Source organism: Dromaius novaehollandiae, chromosome 1 (genome assembly GCF_036370855.1).
Source record: "Dromaius novaehollandiae isolate bDroNov1 chromosome 1, bDroNov1.hap1, whole genome shotgun sequence".
Lineage (NCBI taxonomy): Eukaryota > Metazoa > Chordata > Aves > Casuariiformes > Dromaiidae > Dromaius > Dromaius novaehollandiae.
Window position 1 is genome coordinate 144,316,634 of NC_088098.1, and position 21,696 is coordinate 144,338,329.

General features: G+C 42.2%; 1 protein-coding gene across 1 annotated transcript; it reads right to left on the minus strand.

Moving 5' to 3' along the window:
• Positions 1 to 2,728: 2,728 nt before the first annotated feature.
• Positions 2,729 to 14,317, minus strand: LOC112992417 (acetylserotonin O-methyltransferase). Its single transcript, XM_064501229.1, has 8 exons — positions 12,253 to 14,317; positions 10,351 to 10,525; positions 9,196 to 9,325; positions 8,421 to 8,489; positions 7,793 to 7,911; positions 6,845 to 6,985; positions 5,184 to 5,306; positions 2,729 to 4,523 (listed from the first exon to the last, which is right to left on the minus strand). The coding sequence occupies exons 1-8, from the start codon at positions 12,322 to 12,324 to the stop codon at positions 4,312 to 4,314; spliced, it is 1,041 nt and encodes a 346-aa protein (XP_064357299.1). The 5' UTR covers positions 12,325 to 14,317; the 3' UTR covers positions 2,729 to 4,311.
• Between the last annotated feature and the right edge of the window lie 7,379 nt (positions 14,318 to 21,696).

The window sequence follows — 21,696 nt, forward strand, 5'->3', positions numbered from 1 at the left end:
CTCCCAGGTCAGGCCCTGTTAAAAGCTTCTGGTCTACCAAACTGAGTCTCCTTAGGGGCAGCTGCCCTCGCGCATCCAGTTGGGCACAGCCTATCTCAGACTGGGGTCTGTCTCCTGCATGGTGCATTCAACCCCTCTTCCTCTGCTTTTTGGTGATTAACCCCAACTTTGTCCAGGTTTTACTCATTACTCCTAAGTCATAGCAGGAGCCAGAAAACTTATCACAACCTATATGGGAACAAACCCTATGGCGGGGGAGGGGACGGACTCTGTCTGCGAGAGCCATGTGTATCCGTTAGAGAAAACTTCCTCCCCCAGCACTGTGAAAGGGCTTAAATTTGGGAATGGCCTGCACTGTGTAGCCATCACCCAAAATATAAAAGGCAGTATTTTGTAAACCTCCACCCTATTGCTTGGTTCCTACAGAATCTCTTTCAGCATCAAAAAGAATAATAAAACCCCATTTACTTCTGCTGTTCTGCTTCTCTAAAGAGCTCAGTCAGTTCGGACTACCAAGAAAACCAAAATGACACGGAATGAATGGGCATAGGCTGTTACTCACATATACCCAGAGAGAGGCCCAGCAAAATGCTTGGCCTCAAGTCTCTCTCTCTTGCAGAGGGCCTTTGTGCACCTGACCTTCCATTTCTCTGCAAAGGCTGTCACTGTTCTTCAGTCTCATAGCTGGAAGAGCATCGCAGCCAAAAATTCACACCAGGTGGAAAAACAAAGTCCAGAGCTAATTGCCAAGTAGCAAAGATGCTTTTTATCAGTCTGAAGACTCTATTATCCAACCACGTGTAACAGCCTCACAGATCATGTTACTCAAAATTCTGCTTAACCAATGCTAAACAATGCCGGTGGCAAATTACTTACAGAAGTGTTAGAGGATGCTGGGAGGATGCCACCATACCTATTGCTGGAACGCCTTCATTAAAACATTCCAAAAGCAAGCAAAAAACACAGTTGAAAGACCCCCAATACCCCAACGTGTCACCAGAAGTCCCTGTAGGAGCATGGAAACCATACAGCAAACAGGATTTAAATTTGCCTGCATACACCAAAGCACTTGCTACAAAGAAAGACCCCTGCAAAGGCGGGTTGCATTGGAATTTGTACTTGGAGTCAGCAGAAACCTGGCCAGAAGTGGCTGTTCCTCACAAAGCAATGGCCCTGCAAGCGAAAGAACTAAGATCAGAAGCAACTCAGTTCTGGTGAGGACACCTGTGCTCTTCCTCACATGGGGAGGAGGTCTTCTTCACAGTGCTTGTCATGTAGCAAGAAAAACGGGAACATGCTCTGATGAGACCAATCATGCCTCTGCTTTGTCAGAGCAGTCAGGGCCTACTCTGATACTCACCTGGCAAGCAGAGCTGGGCTTCAGGCTCTTTCAGATCCTCCAGCGTGGACTATCTGGGGGAAAAAAATTAAAAGCCTCTTTTTGAGGGGGAGTGGCCGAGTTTTCATTTTAACTGTTATGCATCTGGGCTGATAACTTCCTAATACAGGAACTGGGCCTTAAGAGCAAATAGAGTTTGGCATCCAAAGCAACAGAACGGGTCTAAAAGTCTCTCTTTAAAGATTGTCTAGCAAAGGCAGAGAACCTTCTATAACCATAGAGTAACGCTCGATCTTTGGGTCAAGGACGAGGAACTAGAGAGAGGACAGAAAGAGGAAAGGCATACTAGAAAGAAGAGAGACTCAGAAAGAAAAGCAGGCTAAATAAATTGTGTAGGAAAATGTGGGGAGAAAGGAATAAGAGAAACAGAACTGAGGACACGAATAAACATAATCCAGCTGAAATAGCATAAGTCCTGTGATAGTATTATTCTGTGGTTTCAAAGCTCTGGGTCTCTGAAGGTGAATATAGAGAAATAATTTACTTTTGCTATACTAATGTTTTTCCTAATCCCTACTGCACCATTTCCTCAGTCATCTAGTGAGAGAGAATGGCTTTGCCACCCCACCAGGAGCTGAATGTGTAACTGGAAACAAGCAGATAAGGAATGAGCAGCCCAAGCTATAGATAACTGCTTCACACAAGCAGTGACAGCATGCTGGGACCATGTGTGAGTGTTTAACTGCTCTATTACTGCTGCATCTGATCCCTTAACAGTGATCTAAATGCTGACCACTCTCAAACTCTGCAATCCCTATTCTGCACTTGATTCATTTCCTTGTGTATTCCAGGTAATGATGGGTCATGATGGGCATTCTTTAAACTCCTGGTGTCTTTGAACCTTGTTACAGCTAAAAGGTATAGGTCAGAGTAGGCATCTTGTCTATTCAAGTTTTTTCCAAGCCACTAAGTAGCAAGTGCAAGACATGCGGACCAGGGCCCTTTCTCAGTGTTGAGAATTAACACATGCAAGTACTGCGTTTAAGGAATTAGTTCTAACAAACCAAAATAATCTGCTCTTGCTCTTTTTCAAGTCAAGGGCAGAATTACCACTGACACCAACTGAGATGGGAATTCTGACTCATCAAGGTTATGCAGCTGCACACACAACCTGACACATCACAGCACGCTGACCATGACTGGCCTGTCTGCTGGTTCAGGGAACAGTGCAGCCACATGAGCAAACAGCACATAACCTTTTTTTTGTTTTGGTTTTTTTTGTGTTCTTTTTTTTTGTTTTTTGGGCTTTTTTTTTTTTTTTGTGCAGAAGAAAGGTGTATGGGAGAAGGTCCTGGTAGGATTTTTCTTATTCCAGCATGCAACACAGGCTGCTTTTGCTGTGCTCCTCATCCAAGGGTAAATTAACATTTCCTCAGTGAAAAATGCATAGAGTTCATGTTTAGCTACTCTTTAGCATGAAACTAATATTGCTGGTGCAGTTGAATAAGCAAAATCAGTTCTCTGGACTGGTTTATTAAGGGCAGGAGGGTGGGGAATCAACACAGAACTGAGTCAGCCCCACACATTGCTGCCAGCTGTTTGGTCAACCTCATTTCTTTATTTTGTGCTTGTGCCTGGTTGCTGCAGGATGTAACACCTTGCTTTGTCTAGAGAGCAAGTGAGCGTTCAGAACAAATTACTCACAGGCTGCAGCTCCTGGCAAAGTCACCTTCATGCCGCATAACCCGCAGGTAGGCAACGCTGCACAGGGACTGCAGTATACGAGGAAACTAGCTGAAACCCACTACCCCAACTTCTGCAATACCCTGTAGATATCTACCATGAGATCCTACTTGGGCAGAAATGAGCTAGCTGCGCAGTGGCTCGTGGACTGTGCCCTATTGCTTTTGAGGAGGAAAGGACCACTGAGGCCTTGCAATTTGATTTTGTACCTATCACAGAATACGACAAAAGGCCAGCTTTTCCGCACTGAGGGAGGCTGATTCCTCTACAGTTTCTTCTACAGTCAAGGAAGAGAGAGACTTCCCTTAGATGGCTGCTGAGGAGACTCTCTCAACTTCCTCTAGTACCTTAAGTCAATGTGCAACGGCAACTAGCCTTCAAGTCGCATCTCTAGAGTGTGACTTTTTGGTGCCTCCTTCAAATGCTTCTTACTTCAGTAATCTGTTTTTCTACTTCCAGAAACTGGGCAGGTTATTGCAGATTGTACTTCACCAAACGATTTAAAAAGATAGTCAGAGGCAAGTAGCAAGGTAGCAAGTATGTAACTGAATTCCTTGGCTGCATCATTCTCCCTCTCAATTGCTATCTCAAGGCCTGTAAAGAGCATTGCTTGCTCTGATCACTCATCAAGCTAGGCTATAAACTTCTCTTTTTCAAAACTTAAAGCCTAGAAAAAAAATTGTTTTTCATGCCAAACTCATCTGGGGTCAGATAGTCTTTCTTCTGAAACTCAAAAGTGACAAACTACAGGGAGTTATAACTTAGTCTACTTATGCTACATCGGTCCCCAGGGAACATGAATGCGAGTAGCATTCATGCTACACTACAGAGCTCTGCTTTATTTTGCAAGAAGCAGAGTACAAATTAAACTTTGCAGTTGTCAGGTACAATGTTAAACTTAGAAAGAATGAAAAAAACTAAAGCACAAAAACCACACAGAGCAGGAAGTATAAACTTTCATTGGCAAATTTCTTTCATGGGTTATTCTCTGTGGAACTGCTGTTGATTTCTCTTTTCCCTATTCAGAGCCAGAGGCAAGCCATCGTCAAGATGCCAGACTCGCAATCTGCGCGCGCTCAACCTGTACCAGTAAAGAGTCTCATAACAGTGTATCAGCTTACAAGGGAGTTCAATGCCTTAGCTAGATTTAAGTTCATGACTGCTGCCTAAGAAAAGCATATCACATTTCCCCACTTATGTACTTAACAAGAAGAAGAAAGAAGAAACAATTATTTCCTTCCTAAAATAGCATCATAGAGCTTTCCAGTTCTCTTGACTTGAATTTCTGTGAAGCCAGCTGCCTGCAGGAGATTTCTGTACTCTGCTGGTGTTCGCTCTTTTCCTTCAGTCTGTACCAACATATTCAATGAATACAGTTGGGTTTCTAAAGGTCCACTTTTATCTTCATTCAGAAGTGATTCAACCAGCAGCACTCCACCACCTGGTTGAATAAAGGCATATAAAACACATGCTGAGCTGTGAGAAGATGAGGTAATTTTCAGCTGAGTTAAGCAGGATCCTAACCTTTAGTTTCAGTAAGAAGCAGCCTTTAAGTCATATTTCAACATCATAGAAGACAATAAACGAGCAATAGCATCAGAGCATGCCTCTGCTTGACTGCTTTAGGTACTTCAGTATGGAGTCTGAAGTGGATGCTAAGGCTGGGATTGAAATTCTTGTTTCCCTCAGCTGAAAGCCAAGGAGCTGGGATTACCAGTTTCACTGGAAACCACATTCTATCGTCTGTACTTTCAAGGCTCCAAAGGTTTGATGTGATGCTTAATGGGATTTCTTCTATGACCTGTGTATCTCAACACTGCCCCAAGTCCCATTAAGGTTGGTCCTTATGCACCTAAATATCCGGAAAGGATTTCAGGTTCCTTGTGCATTTACAGAGTAGATGACTAAAACTAGAAGCCAGATGTGAGCATTTGCAATTGGATCTGGCCCTGTCTGGTTTAGCTGCACACCACTGAAGTGAGAGGCTAAACCAAAACACATTTGTACTGAAATCCTACCAGCCAAATTGCCCATTAAGACCAATCCGTTTTGCATAACTGATAGATGAGAATCTCTCTGTTTTTCAAGAGCTCGCACCTACCAGGTTTGCAAGCCTTGTGGACTTTTGCCAGCAGCTGCTTGCATTTGTCATCATCCCAATCATGCAGTATCTTGGATAAAATATAGAGATCAGCTTCTGGAATTGAATCTTTAAAAAAATCTCCTGTAAAGCAAGAGTACATGTATTATAGAAAATCCCAAAATACAGAGGGCTGAGTTAAGCAAGTATTTCTAGTTCTGTTCAGCCCTAAAGATTGACTTGCCATGCCAATGACCCAAATTAGACAATTGACAAAGTTACTGGGTAAAAGTCCTCCCACAGCACTGCACAGGGTTTTTTTGTTCCTTGTCCAGCCTGTAGAAGGATTGAAGTGTTTAAATAGCAGCTCATTTGAAATAATCATTGATGCATGGGGAAGCATTAGAGTATTTAATATTTTCTCTGAAGACATAGGTCTTCAATTTCATAAAGCAATAAAAAGAAGAGACAGATTCTCACAAGCCTCACAGAAAAAGGGAGAATTTTTTCTTAGCTATACATGGTTTCAATTTTTAAAAACCTCCAGGAGACATTGAACCACCATAAATCCATAAGGAAAAATACATATCTCACATTTCCTAGTACTGGCTACATGGCAACATCTTTTGTTTAGCACCTGGTGTACTGAATTCATACTTTTCTGTCCACATCTTGCTTTGTCTCACCCACTCCCATTTCCTTGCATCACTGGCACACGTAGCATTTCCCATATATCTCCCTCCCGCTTTTATACACTCTTTTCCTTCCTCAAAGCCTTCCTTTTGCTCTCAACGTGAAGCATTATTATGTCATTCCAACACTTTGAAGACTTTTGAAAACATTAAAAATAAGATCTCCCTACACTCAGTTTCAGAGGTGGTACAAAGACCATGCAAGATTTGAAGACAGAGCAAAAGGCACTAGACTAGCTCACCCATGTTCAAAGCCTCAAATGTCTGAGGACTTGAAAATAAAACAATTTGGTCAGAGAAGTAAAACCCCCTTCCTCAGAGCAGGTCTGGTGCCCTGTATAGGAAGCTTTGTAACATGGCATGACAGCTGTCCACAGCTGCAGGGGTTATTTTGCAGTGCTCTTGTTCTGAAGAAACAGAGTAATCTGCAGGAGTAAAGAGTTTCTGGGCCTCTCCATCATGTTATCTCTCTTGAGGGAAGGTAGCTGGAGGTGCACAACCAGGACAGCCATGCTGCAACAATGAGTTGCAGAGGTAGGCTGCAGAAGATGCCATCTGGGGAGAAAGAACTGGGAGATCCTGCCCAAGCAAGGGACAGCTGGAGGCATGAGCTTCAAATGAGAGGCTTCCAAGAAGACACAAGGGGCTCATGAGCAGCAGCTATGACAACATAAGAACACACTAAGAGCTCCTCTGCACACCTACCTTGGCTGCCAGTACTCCTCTGTTCTCTGAGCACATGAATAACTCTTCAGGAAAAAGGCTGGGAAAGCTGCTGCTCTTCTTCACTGTTGCCTTTCCAAGCAGATATTTCACAAGGCAAGGCTGTACAAGCACACTGACAGCCACTAAACTCCCAGCCTCTGCCAAGGCAGCGAACAGGCTTATGTGGCCGCTCTCACTCAGTGTGCTCGCTGGTACCCACGGCCCTGCAGCCATACGCTCCTCCACCACACACCAGCACCCTCCCTTGGAGCAGTCGGCACTTACCTTTGTGGAAAGTGATCTGATGCTCCTCAGAAGGAACAAACCACTCTTTGGCCACTTGCACGACTTTCGGCAGGTCGTAAATTGTGACCGTGGAGTTTGGGTACACAGAAACACATGCCTGGGCCAAAGCTCCTCCACCTCCTTTGGGGAGAGCAAAGGTGGTCAGTGCTGGCACAAAACCACTCTGTTCAGCAACATGCCTGTGAAGTGACACAGGCGGTGGTGCACTCAGCCTCATGGCCCCTTGTATGTACGTTTGTCCCCAGGTGTCACCAAAAGGGAGCAAGAGGGACAAGCACGGCCATAGACTCTGTCTGCTCTGCAGAAAGCCCCTGGGCTCCTGGCAGCCAGGCCTGTGGGCTGAGCCCTCGGCCTTTACGGCTCTTATACACCTCCTCAGCCAGACCCTGCTATGGCAGCTGAAAGACAGGAGACAAAAACAAAAACCACTAAACGGCACAACAGCAAAGGAGTGGATGGAGCCTGTGGTGGAGACTGTCAGGTCCCATGAATCCTGGCTGAATCCACTACTGTTCAGTAGTGCTGGAACAGTGAGGTCCTTGGGGTAAGAGGCTACAGACAGTCTCTCAACCTAAGGTCACGGAAGTGGAAGAGGGCGAGAGGCTGGCACCAGGGGGCTGTCCCAAGCAAGGAAGGAAAAAAACAAATCAAAACCTGCCAGATAACAAGGAAGCGAGCCACTACTTGGACATATGAGATGCTGTAGAGAAAAATATGCAGCTTTCTAATGCTCTCACTACTCTCGTATTTTCCTTTCCAACCCAACCAAAAAAAGTGAAAAGCTTTCTTTGTTGCTAACAAGATTCTCAGATATATTCTGCTTCCCATTGCTTTGCATGTCTTGTTATGCAGGTGCTATTTTTCTTCTCAAAGGTCATAAAAGATGACAGTTCAGAGGCATGTAAAAGAAGATCTACTGACACTCACCTCCCAGATCATAAATATGCCTGAAAGGGGAAAGGTCAAATGCAGCAAGAACATCTCTACCACATATACTCCATATCGAGTTCTGGCCAGCCATGAATTTCAGCATTTCTTCTTCTGATCTAGTATTGCAAACAGAGAGAGCGTGTGGAAAAGGTAGCTCACAACGTCCTTGGTGATTCTTATCGTACAACTCTTACCAAGAGTTTTAGCTCAAACACTAATTTTTTATTCTATTGACACACAATAAATTCTTTTTGCATAGAAAACCTACTTGAAGACTTACTGCAATACATTCCTGCATGTGAATAGGGAATTAAGACTAGTGAAGTCCAACAGTGTATGATGCTACCAATTTTTAGGCTTCCAAGGGATTTTTCATTCAGCTACCATTGCGATGTGCCAAAGACATCCTGGGATATGATTTTCAGAACAGCAATTTCTGTTTTTCTATTCAAAATATCAATGTTCCAACAATAGACATTCATAAAAGGAAATGCTGCAAGATATTTCAGATGAGTGGGACTCACACATCAGCATATTTAATTGCCCTGATTCATAATTCTTAATATAGAAAAAAATATCTATTTTGAAGAATGAAATTCCTATTTATATACTAGCGAATACCTACCTGTACATTGCACCAAAAGGGTCTTTAGATGAATTGCCAAAAGCTCTTTCATATTGGTTTCTTCCTTCTCTAAAAGAGCAAAAACAACACAAAAGCACATTAAAGTGGATTTCTTTTTCTCTCCCCCTGGAAAATAAGTTGCAAAGTTAATTCATCACGGTGCATAGGAACTACCTTGGGCAAGATATATGCCAGTCTACTTGTGATGGATGAGACCATTCTGACACTCTCACCTGCCACCCCAAAAATGATAAAGCAAAGTATTTTTTTTTTAAATTTTGAACAAGAATGTCTGTTTCTTTATGAGACCACATCTGGAGTAAAAGGGTGAGACGATGGTACCCCCATGCATCAGGATCACCAGCTGCACAGACTGAAACAAGTGAGATTCCAGCCCCATATTAACCTACGCTGTTCTCACTTCCTTCTGCTTTTGCAACAGAAGTATCCTTACCCATTAGCCCTCATCATTTACACTGCAGATGGCATCTTCCAACAAGAGCCACTGTAATGATCAAGTGCTTTCCTGAGAGCCACAAAACATACAGAAGTCTGATTCCTAAATCTGTTCTAACATCGGCAACTCCCTACCCGCAAGAACACACATGCAGTAATGACAACATCATACTTCAGTCATTCTTTGTTCTTTCCAAGAACCAGCCAGTGTCTTCCTTGTGCCCTTCCCCAGAAACATACTGCTCACAGCAGCCTCACCCACACAGCAGCAAAGCAGTCTGCAATAGGCAGCGCACAAGACTCACACTCTCCTCCTTACCTCACAGCATCAGTCAGGTAGTGCCAGCACAGATAGACTGTATTGGAGTAATACATCATAATATGATACTGAGACTTGGGACTTGATTTTGTAAGGTAGAGGTTGGAAATTTCTGTGTTTCTGTAGTAGGCTAAAGAGATTAAATGAATAAATTTACTAATATGTATGCAATCAGCTTGCCCAGCCTGTTGCACAGCATGATGTTTATCACCAAAAGGAAATGTCTACTTGCAGATTACAAAAAAGAAAAAGAAGAAGGTATACAGCAGTGGTATACAGACAAAAACAGAAAAACATTGAATTTACGATCAGCCCTTTCAGGTGTTATATTCCAGGGTAGGTGAATGGTGGTGAAATCTGTGTTGTCCCATTCACTGTGGGTAAACACTATCTATCTACACTTACCCCAGCATCAAACATTTCTTTAGGGAAGAGAAAGAGGAAAGTCTTATGATGAGTGCCATTACTTACCTATAATTTTTGCTTTCAGAGAAAGGTCTATGCTCCATTTAACTGAGGAGCCTTTGCAGAAAAGTCTTTTCTTCTAAACGGTAAGATAGGCAAGTGGGGACTCAAGTCCCCAGAACATTTTACCTCACCTTATATCCCCTCTCCATGCATGTTCTGGCTTCTGCAGAGAGAACAACACTCAAAGTACATTGTGGAAATTGCTCTGGCTTCCTCCAGTGCAGCCCCATTGGCATCACCTGCTCCAGTAGCTTAAAGGACCTGAGGCCTCTGCTCACTCTGGGCAGCAGCCTGATGTGGAGAACACAGACAGATCCTCCAGGGCTAGCCATGCCCTTACTTGCCTTGGGACATGCAGAGAGGACATATAAATAGATGCAAAGGCTCATGCTGCTCTTCTTGACGCCCCTGGACAACTGCTGTAAGCCCTAAAACTGGGCAAGAGAACACAAGCCAGAGCAGAAAACAAAACTGTGGGGCTTTCTTTACATCTTTAGTCATGTTGACATTTCCTGCTGCTCTTTCAGCCAAAAAAGGGCTGCAGTTCCCAAGCAATTGTCTCTTTTCTCCACCTACAGTCATTGGCCTAATCCTAGATTGCCTCTCTCCCCATACACCTTGCTCTGCTTTCAAAACGATCAGAGCTTTAAGTCTTTTGGCTTCTTTCCCTTCCTCTGCCATTTTTACCTCCTCTTCTTGTCACCTCTACCTCCAACAGCTTCAATCCCACACAGGCATCCAGAAGCCTTTCTGTCCCGCTGGGGCTGGTACCCAAGCGTGCAGCAATGGCATCTGAAGACAGGGGCTCTCCTGACTCCAGCAGTAGATCAAACACTCCCAACTCACAGGCAGTAAACAAAACCTGGAGGTAAAGAAAGGTGTCAGTGAGGGGAAGTGAATCAGGAGAAAGTGCCAAGGCCTATTGCATTTCTAACCCTGCTGCATTGGAGAAAAAAAAACTATATATTCTATACACATAATGATTTTGATGGAAAAATATTATTTCCGATACCCAAGTCCAGTGATTAACCTGAAGTTTTTCTGACTACTGAAAATACCATGCATTGCTTGTAGTGCACTCTGTTCATTTCTCTTCCTTTGGTGGCTGAGGTATTACATTTGCAAAGGACCACATTTTAAGACTAGGTTTTGTATGTAAATGCTCCTCAGCTTCAGAGCACATTCTGACAACCATCTCTCTTGCTTTTTGCCTGGAGAGCACAAGCACAGCACTGTGTGCTCTTCTGGCTAAAGATTTAATATGCATTACAGTGAATCCTGGGGACTCTGGGGTGGCTTGCAGTGGGAAGTGTGTCAATCCTCCTGGGATAAACCCCACATGTACCAACTCCCAGAACAAGCCTGCAACCTTTGGACGAACATACATAACCTGAGTGTACACAGTGAAAATATCCTTCTTTGGCCGTGCATGGTCAAGTTCATAAATAATAGCTTTCCAGTTCACTGCTCATACTCTCCTAAAACACTAAGGAACACAGTAGCTCTAACTGGCTGCCTTTATCTACAGTGATTTGATAACATCCATGGAGATTTCTTTTCCTCTCAGTAAGAACATCATTTAAGCAGGATCTCAATGTTGCTGAGATCATTTCTCAAAACATAATACTAATGTGAATTTTGAAAGTATTTGGGCACCCATCTTTCTCCCCAAGCAAAAAGAGTTGTCCTCATCCATTTTTTGCTGCTCTTCACTGACAGCTCTCCCTTTCCGGAGTCTTTGAATAAGCTGTATCTGCACGCCTCAGCAGAGCATTCCTTCTGTTACCATTTCTGCCAGGGTTGCAGCAAGGGAAAATAGTGATGATAACTAAATTGTGAATGAGGAAAAAAACCCACCAAATTGGAATACAAGAATTTTATGCCCTGCTGCATGCACAGACATACACACATACACAAACATCAGCAAACATTAAGGAAATTGAAACTACTAGTTCTCCTTCTGTTTTAATCAGATACTGTCTAGAGAAGTGTCATTATACCAGTCCATTATACCAGTCCTACACCTGAAAAGGAGGTAATATACAGCAATTACCAAGTTCAGCCTGCTGCATAATACATACAGACAAGCCTGAGAGGTGGAGGAAATCATTCTTTGAGAACATATTTGAAAAACCTTACTGTTTGAGTGGCATGCCAGCAGAAAAAAAGGGTGATGAAAGCCAGCCTTCTGTTTCTCAAACTTCAAAAATGAAAAGGATAGAAGAAATTCTACTACCTAAGGAACCTTGCACAGCTGAGGCAGTCAAACAACAAGCCCTCACCCATAACCACCTGTATTTTTAAAGCCTCTAGGAGAAAATGCTTCTGCACATCCAAGCCCCCAAAGTTCAGAGGGATATCAATAAATGTTAGGTCCATTCTGAGGGGTCAGGGTCATTCTCAAACCTTTTTCCTTTCCAAATATGCCCCATTAATACAATTAATTTAAATCCAATGTACTATTAGGATGCTTTCTTATCAGATCTTTTTTCCCCCAAAGGCTTACACTAAGGATCTGAAGTGAGACCCTTAAATATTTCTTTCTGCATACTCTTAGACATCTATTCAATACTGATTTATATTTCTTACCTTTGAGACTAAAAATCCATTGGTGTATTGGAATATGATTTGAGGAGAGTCAAGGTCTTGTGTGGAGCCCATCTTCCTCTACTGAGGCACAGATCCTCTCGTCCTCTTAATTTAAATAAGCTGCTTTCCACCAAGCACAGAGCACACCAGGTGATCCACTTAATCTTATTGCTTCTGAGAAACCCATCAGTTACAAAACACATTGGCTAAGGTTTTTGGCTTCAGCGGGTGCTAGGTTCTGGGCTGACTGTTTCTTTGGATCCTTTGTCCTCAAGTACAAGGCTCAAGAAGCAGTGCAGACTAAAGCAATATCATCAGTTCAGTGGTTAACTACCACCCTACTATTTCAGAAATAACTGAAAGCTTGGAATAAGCAAATAAGAAATCACGGCAAAACAGCATCAAGAACCTGAACTCCGTGCAATGCATCAGAGTGCATACACCAAAGCACGGCCTTTTCCTGCACTTGTTCCAAAGCAGCTTTGTTCAGTGGGGCTGGAATTTTGACACTGAAAAAACAGCCTTCAACTAGAGATCCTTACATATATCAGCCAGTCCTATGACCTTTGTCACCAGAGGAATGAAGACAATTTGGCTACACACTTCTTCATGTAGAATTTGCATGTGTCATGGGGGTTAAGAAGGAGAGACTATCAGCTCAGTTGAGAATGGTCAGGGCACACTCGCCAACAAGCCTGTCTCATTTCAGAGCACGCTAATTCAGGCTACCGCTCCCTCACCCCGAACTAGAAGCATATGCACAGCAGTTACCTTGAGCTGGCTGCAACACAGAGACGTGCTGAGCCTTGGTTTCTGAACCGTATGCCCACGGCCTCAGACCTTTGCTGTGCAAGAAAAAGGACCTGCATAACTATTACGGAGTAAACAAAAGCCATGATGGAATGAATCCGAGAGCAGCATCCACACAAGGAGATGCAGAAGAAGGACATATCCCACCGCAGTCAGGCCTAAGTTGAAACTTGCTGTGATGTGTGTGGGTCTAGGTGACCCTGGGGCTGGCTGTGGGTTATGCCCATCTGTAAGTCCAGAAGGAGCCATTCCCTGGAGAATATGAGAGTCTGTTTGTTGTGCTGGTCTGTTGCAGTAACTAATTTCCTCTGACATTATTCACTCAGGTAAAGTCTACTAGGAATTAAATCTACTTTTGCTCCTTTTCTATATTTTTCAGGTGTTTTCCCACATAGAGTCTTAAAAGGCAATGCTTATAAGGTGGTTGCCCCTGGCAGCAGCCAGGGATGTCATACTTGTGATTTGCCTTTTTTCAGCAAAGTAGTGTGCTCAATAAAGATAGCGTTCTACATTTTCCTGCTGGCTGGCTGGCATGGCCTTGCTCCCCTTCTTCGCAAAACTAACCAGGGACATGCAGAAAGTGCTTGTCAGTCCTTTCATTCTTTCCCCACACGTTCCAGATGTGAATTCAGATTAATCTGAAAATGGATTACTCTTCATGGAGAACATACATGACAGGCATTTTGTCAGAAACTTAATGCCTTGAAGTACTTTCACTAGACCTCTCTGCCATACTATTCATTGCTCAAGTTCATAAATGCCTGCATTTGTGGGCAAAAGCATCAACTCTCAGGTGAGGTCAGATCCTACAGTTAATAGAAGAGGAGAAACTTGAGCAATACAACAATGATTAACACATAGGTCACAACGTTTTGTGAGTCTTTGCTTGGTTTTGGCTTTATCTTTAAAGATTTGCACTTTACAATGTTGTCCCAACACAACATTTAGGTACTCCCTTTCTTAGAAAAGAGATGTATGTATACACTACTGTTGAAGGTTGTTTGTATGATTCTCTTTGATCCTGACTCATTGTAGAATGATCAGGCTAGTAGGAAGTTTTCCAGATGTTCCTTCTGATCACACTGTAGATGCAGGGAAATTTTCTCAGATAGGTTCCACTATGTTACCTTACTGAGAATCTTAATTTTCTATACTGATCCTTAAATTTCAGCCAACATTTTTTGAATTTAATTTAGCCAGTAATGAAATAACAACCTACTTCACAACTAATGAAGAGTTTGCTGTAGAAGTTAGCTAGTCACATGCTAGTTATTCAGCCTTTTTCTTCTGCATAGAATTCAGAAACAGCATGTTTTCCGTATTCTAAAACCATGGGGTCTCCCATGTTACTGAAATACTAGGTCCGAACATAAAAACGTTATAGCAAACCCCAAACTGTAAAAACACTTAGAACCTCTCCTCTTGGACAACATAGCCTGTAATTACATTGCTACTACCTAACTAATGCAACACACTTCACAGTTCTGTACAATTTAGATGCTAATATTCTATTTTGTACTGTGGGTGCTGGAGATCACAACAATTCTTTCTACAAGAATGACTGTGAAGTCTGTGCTTCAGTCATTGCACACCTTGCACTTAACGAGACAAGGTTTCTCTGAAAGAAAAACCTGGACTACAGGTTCAAGTGCATACCTACATTAATAATAGACCTCTTCCCCACCTACCCCCTTGTCTAGGTTACTGCACTATCACAGTTTCTATTTAGGAACTTCCTTCTGCATATGCACTAAGTGTGATTTTGCAAAGGTTCATTCATTTGCCCAAATCTATAACCCTTCTTACTGAATATGCTATAACTCTTTCAGTTTGTCAAATCCATTCCAAAGACAGTTCTGCAGTGGAAGAAAGCTCTAAAAGTTTTCGCTAACTCTCTACCCATATAGACAGCAAGGTCAACTGCTTTCCCCTAGTACTTCCTATCCTCCAAATACAAGGAATAAATTGCTCTTAGATTAAAAATCACTAGCCAAAATCTTAGAAAGCTGTAGGAAAGCAAAGATATTTTTCTGACAATGGCCAGTTCTGCAACTCTGCCTGCTACTGAAAAACATCACAGCAAATTGGTGGAATTTTGCAGAAGTATAAAGATTGCCCATTCCTGGGATAACTGATTTCATACCAGCCATTCAGACCCAGGCCATCAGCTGCACTGGAAGCAGATACTCTCAGAACTGAAGTACAGATTTGTCTTCACTTGAGCCAAACAAAACAACTCCAGGAAGAGCTAGCTACTGTTCAGCAGCTTATAGACTGCTTTCTTCAAATGGTTCAGCCACAGAGGGATAATCAGATATTACAGTGACATTTAGTATAGCTGCATTAAAAGTTCATCTAAGTATGAAAATGCTCACCCTTAATTTTTTAGCTTTGTCTAAATAACCAGATGATTAGGTGCACAATTAAGAGACTAGGGTGTCCCTGCAGGGCATAAATTCACATTACTTAAGAATAAGGTTTAGGGTAAGAGAGGCTCTGGTTATAAAATGACCATACAGTTGATTAAATCCGCTTGAAGTACTTTTTTATTATGACTAAATCTGTCTGTTGAGGACATCAGATGTAATCATCTAATGGGATTACTACCAGTAGTGAGGTGCAGAGGAGGACGGTTACAGATAACCCACACCAGACTGATGAAAAGCTACACAGTGTGTTGCTGTTTCCAAATAAACTGTTGCTGAGGCTTAAAGTCTAAGCTTCTTTTAATCTACAATGCATTTGTGAAGATGAAATTGCAATCGATTTCTTTCTCTGAAAACCTCATCAAGGTTTTTTGTTGTAGGGCTTAAATCATGCACAGTCTAAAGCTGTTACTTTATTATATCTCCAAGGTTCTGTTCTGATGATTGAACTCGTCTTTGCTTCAGTGACTCGCTACAAACAAATACTACACAAAAAATAGCTACATCATTTTTGCATAATATTACAAAGTTAAAAATGACTTAAGAACAAAGCAGATTTAAAGTGAAATTATTGTGCCTAGCAGTGAGAAATGACAGGTAACACCACATTTTTATGTTGCTTATAAGGAAAATTGCATAGAAGGACAAATCTCAGGTAAGTGATGAGGATAATAGGTTTCAATAATGTCATTATGGAAATCGCTGTGCCCACTATCATTAAGCCTCTAAGCATGCCTAGGGTAAATCAGTTGCAAGTTGGTCGAAAAGTTCATGAAGATAATAGAGTTTGTGCCTTTTTTTTTTTTTTTTTTTTTAAGGATCCTAACAAGCCCGATTACTCATTATCATATTTTTTCTTTGACATAGAATGTCCAGTTTATACTAACTTTTCATTTTCTTCTTTATAACCCTTCTCTTGTTTTACAATAGATGTTTCCCTAGCAACATGAGTATAGTTTGTCAGATTGAGACTAATTTTAGTTTTTACGTTTACATCACATGTACTAGTGGCAGACATTTGGAGCAGGCAGGAAATCCCATATACCCAGCTCAGTCTGAAAAAATCTTCCCTTGGCTTCAGTTTTCCCTTAGTAAGAACTCTGACTGAGAATATCTTTTAAGAGTAACACCAGCAATCGAAAAATTTTCTTGGGTTAACTTCTTGGCCTGCAGAGAAACCCTCAACAAATATTTCAACCAAATAGACAGTCATTAAGATCCATGTCAGAAGAGGGCCCCTGCAGAAAAGAGGATAAGCTACATGAGGTCAGACAGGTTTGCTGGCTAAAAAATGCTACAGGCTGAAAATTTAAAAAAAGAAAGAACAGTAAAAAGAAAACCAAGTGGGACAGCAGTTGAGGCAGGCTTTCATGCTGGAAACAACTTGCTCTATCAAATATCACAAGGGTAGCAAGTGGACACACCACTGCCTTTCATAGGCCATTTCATACTTGCTGATCTGTCGTTCCTCTTCTTTGTTGCTTTGAAAGAGAACTTCAGAGTGAAGCCTCTCTCCAGCTCAGCAGGGGCAAGCACCCCTACGACTCTTTCCCTTGGTAGCTCACCTTGGATGTTTGTTACAGCCTTATGCTGCTTGCGAGCCCTGCCTGGTGAGTGACCAGAAGAGACTTTGCCAGCCCTTCTCTTTACTAATTAAGGTAGAAAGCAACTGGCATTGCTAGCACTTCTGTGTACTAGGCAGCTCCTCAGAGCATTTACACACACAGAGTTGTGCACAGAGCTGCGGGGAAGACCCTGGTGACCAACTCTGTCAGGCACTTGGGTTGGCAGATGGAGTCAGCTAGACAGAAGAGACTGTAGCACCCCAACAAGGTTATCCCTTCATGCTGTGCTATAAATAGTCTAGTTTCAAAGAGAGCGCTCCTGAGCATCCTGCCCAGATCAGGTTTATCTAGAGGTCACTTTGCAGACGCTGCAGTGCAATGTGACTATATTAGGTACCAATTCCAAAACGGTTCTAACCGGGCAGTCTAAGGCCTGCAGAAGTTTTCTGACCTGCTCCTCTGGCAAAGCATTTGTTTGAGCTAATCTATGAATTTATTGTGAGGCAGCAGGAGTTGCATTCATGGAATAAGGCATGTGAGGGAGAACAAGGCCAAATGCATTTTCTGTACCATGATTAAAGAAAGGATTATGCATACAATTTCAAACAAGCCTTAAGAACACAGTACCAGACCAAGTACAAAAAACAGAGACACACTTGCTTTTAAGAACAATAAAATAATACTTACTCATGTAGGAATACAGGATATCAGAAGGGTAATTTCTGCATACCCAATTCTGAAGTAAGGATCAAGTGCAACTGGTTCCATTGCTGCTTTATATACACTCTACAGACATATCTGCAAGTTTATTGAGCAAAAGCAAAAGATACATTCTGCAAATAACACATTCACAGGATCAACAGAATGCATCATAAGCTTAAGGAAATGCATGTTGCATCCAAATTATAACCAGTCTTCAAAAGCAGGATACCAGACCAAAAACTCAGGCAATAGAGAATATGTAGGTGTATAGCAATGCAAGACATCATTTGTGAATTCTGCATACCCAGCTATGGGTAAGGCACCTGCCAAACTAGCTTGTTTAACTGTTCCTTTGCATAGAACAATATCTCTATGCTATCAAACATGAGAAGCTGAAAGTTTCTTACACAGTCCTACACTTACTCAAGCACTGCCCTAAAGCTTCCGCTAGTCTGATATCCAGATAACATTAATCGGTGACCAACTATGATTGGCTTGTTTTTACACCCTTGGGTTCCCTGGGACAATCCTGTGTTTGTAACTTTGGGAGCTGCTGCCAAAATTTACATTTTCTGTAACAACTTGCAAGATGAAGCTTCCAGATAACACATCTAATGTTTTATTACCACAACCTAATTATACATATATCCTTGTCCTAGGTCATCAAATAGCCTACTCTAGAAAAGTAACAATCAATTAGAAGAAATATGGATATGGTCATGGCTTCCATAACTACTTGTTAGTAATATACTAGTTGTATTGCCAGAAGTAATTGATACTATCAAAATTTCTTTACCACAGTATTAGCAGCCGGAAAGCACCCACAACAATAACATACGAGGGCTTTGCCTTGCTTTCTGGTGGGAAACCCTAGTTCCTGTTGAAAAAGCTGCTTTCTGAGTCACCTAGTGTAGGTTGAGGCCAAAAGACACAAAGGAACTTGCAGGCTGGAAGGCTGGTAAGTGCAGAGACACAACAGCCCTCAGATGGGGAGAAGGCATTCTTCTTTAAGGGTCAGAACAGGGATAGTGATAACACTGTCTACAGCTACAGGAGCTTGGACTTCTTACCCTCTCTAAGCTCATGTTTTATTTTGTTTGAGAAGGACTAAAGGAAACCTATTACAAGCTGCAAGCGCAAACAGCCACAGAGAGGCAGCAGCACACACAAGGACAGCACACAACAGCTCCTGGAGAACACAGGGAAGCTCAGGAGCTCTGACCTACAATCTTCCCACTCCCCTTCAGCTCAGACCATGCTACAAGAGATCTCTGTTGATTGGGGTCATCATCCTCAAACAGAGAGAGGTCACACTTTGCCTTGTATCGTTAGATGGCTTATACTCTTCAGCATGCTACACATCCTTGCAGACAAGGTGGTTCCCCCTGGCACCACCCTATCCTCCTGGCATAAAAGAGGATAAAAGAGTGACATTGTTCTTTTTTGTGGTGACAGACATGAAATCTCTGCTGGAGCAGAGCACAGGAGGAAAGCTGCATCCTCACAACTGAGAAAACGCTTCCCATCCCATCACATGACTGACTTGCCCTTAGTCCCACGAGAGGAACTAGAGCATCAGGGCACAAAAAAAATCCTGAGTCATCCTGGGGAGTCAGTAGATGGAGTTGGGCTCAGAGGTTTTCTCCTCCACCCCTAAGGCTTTCTGGCAGTCAACAACAGTGCTGTACTAGGCAGTTGCCAGATCCATGGTCTAATGGGATTCTCTTATTATTTATATTGTGCCAGCCCTGCTCACTTAGGCGATTTTCCACTGCTTCTGAAGGAGAAAAGCACACTAGTAAAAAGTGACACTGAATTTTACCTAGCAACAATAAAAGTTGGCCTTTGAGTAAGTTACAGAATTAAATGACAGGTATGGCTGCCTGAACACAGAGCAAGAAGCTGAGAACTATATGAGCCCTTGCCCCTGCAGTGGCAGGCAGAGCGCTACAGATTTTGAAAGCATGAAGAAAAAATGAATTCACTCATGCAACTTAACACTTCTGGAGGAATTACTTGTACTGAGGATTTTCTGCATCTTCAAGGAGTTCTTTCCCCATCTCTACCTTATACCCCTGGGGCTGCCCTGTCTTCAGTCAAGATGAAAGCTGACACCCAGGGTCCAACTTTTCAAACAGTTGACTAACTGAGGGAGAAGAAATAAAGATTTCAGTCTTGCTCATCCAGACCTTTGATTTTCTGATACAAATTGTGAATAAATATATGCTCCTACTTACTCCCCAGGAAAAGAAACCTGAATATTGACAGACAAATGGAACAAGATACTTTTTTTAGTGCATCAAAAGTTATGTAACATACAACTCATAGGAAGACTAAGACATTAACCAAGAGTCAGGTTACTACTAAAACTGATTGATGAGGATTACATAACTGATGTAAAATATTCAGATATCTTTGCAGATATTCTAACAGTTGGGATTTGTAGCAGCTAACAGCCTGAAAGCAGATACCACAGTAGCCATAGGGGCTAGCCAGACTGTCTAATACTCAACCATACTGACATAAATAGCAAATAATTTTGAAACACTGAGTTTTGGGTTGTCTCCAATAAATATGAGTTGCTAAATCTTATATTTTTCGGCTTCCTTGATATTCATATCAGAACCTGTGACTGCAACACTCTAAGTGCTGTAAATTTACTAAATAAAATAGCCAGTGGTGTAGATTATTGGAACTGGTTCGTTAATTAGACCTTTTTTAATATGAACTCAAGTAACTCAACAGACATATGTTGAAATGTAAGAAAATAAATCTACTAATTTTATCTGCTTTTAGTTAGACAGCTCCTGAAAGTTAGTCTTACATATCCATGCAATCAGGTTAGATTTACGAATTCAGCATCACAGTATTCTTCCAGAAGAGGAAAAATATCAGCAACCTAAGTACTTTGGCTTCTAGAAGCCAATATGTAGTCTTGCCATATGCTAGGTGCTTTTTTGAAAACAAAAAGACTCCCAGAAGACATTCTGTAGAGATGTACTGACTCACAATCAGTATAGAAATAATGATCTTCAGCATATTGCATCAATGAGATTTTTGCAGTAGTACAAACATGCACCTCAGCCAAAATAAAAACCTGAATAAATGATGTTTGGTAGGGCATAATTTGTATTTGTGAGACTGTATTAGAAGAGGAGAGTTCAAATTCTCTTGAAGTTTCCTTGCAGTTCAAAGTCCATTACTAATGAAGACTTTGGAAATCAACAATGGAGACAAACATGGTGGTACCCACTGCTATTCCAGAATGCAGCCACACTACTGCCAGCAAATTGACCTGAGTTGTGGGAAGATACCTAATGGCTTTCAAACTGACCAGCTGGTCTTCACTGTAGGAGGCTACTTGCAGCATGACAGCATTGAACTATGGACATAATTATCAAGCCCGTACATGGCCAGCTGGACTAGAACATGTCTAGTCCTGGGTTACCAAGAGAAAGAACAGAGCAAGTTTTAGTCATGGAACAGACAAGGGACTCTTGCCTAAAAAGATGCACCACACCAGTCAGTGAGCTCACACACAGTTATCTTGCAGCCCAAGTCACTGTAGGATCATAGTTTTTCTGGAGTCCACGTCACTGTGCATCTAAGTGACTGACAACCTGTACCTTCACAGAATGGTTAAAAAAAAGTTGAATTTCAAGCAAAGTGGTTGTATGATTGTAAAACAGTTCACCCATATTTGGCATTTGAGCTAGCCACTAAGTCAAGGGAACAACACCTGGCAGATCAATGAATTTGTTTCTGAAATCTCTAAAGCAGTAATATGAAGCCAGAACATTCCTCAAACAGACTGACACTGCTACCTGAGGAAGAGGTCTGGAAGAGAGGAAGAGCCGCTGTTCCCCCTCAAAAAAACATACAACCCCCCCCCCCCCCGACCCCCTGCACACACACCCCCACACACCATGCAGTCCACTTCA

What these genes read in the sequence shown, in the direction of transcription:
- LOC112992417 (XM_064501229.1), bottom strand. Translation starts at nt 12,324, where the DNA reads ATGGGCTCCACACAAGACCTTGACTCTCCTCAAATCATATTCCAATAC. An exon ending in AGAGGTGACAAGAAGAGGAG is followed by an intron (nt 9,326 to 10,350) that starts GTAAAAATGGCA and finishes TAATCTCTTTAG; the next exon opens with CCTACTACAGAAACACAGAA. An exon ending in TCAGATCACTTTCCACAAAG is followed by an intron (nt 5,307 to 6,844) that starts GTAAGTGCCGAC and finishes CTTGCTTTACAG; the next exon opens with GAGATTTTTTTAAAGATTCA.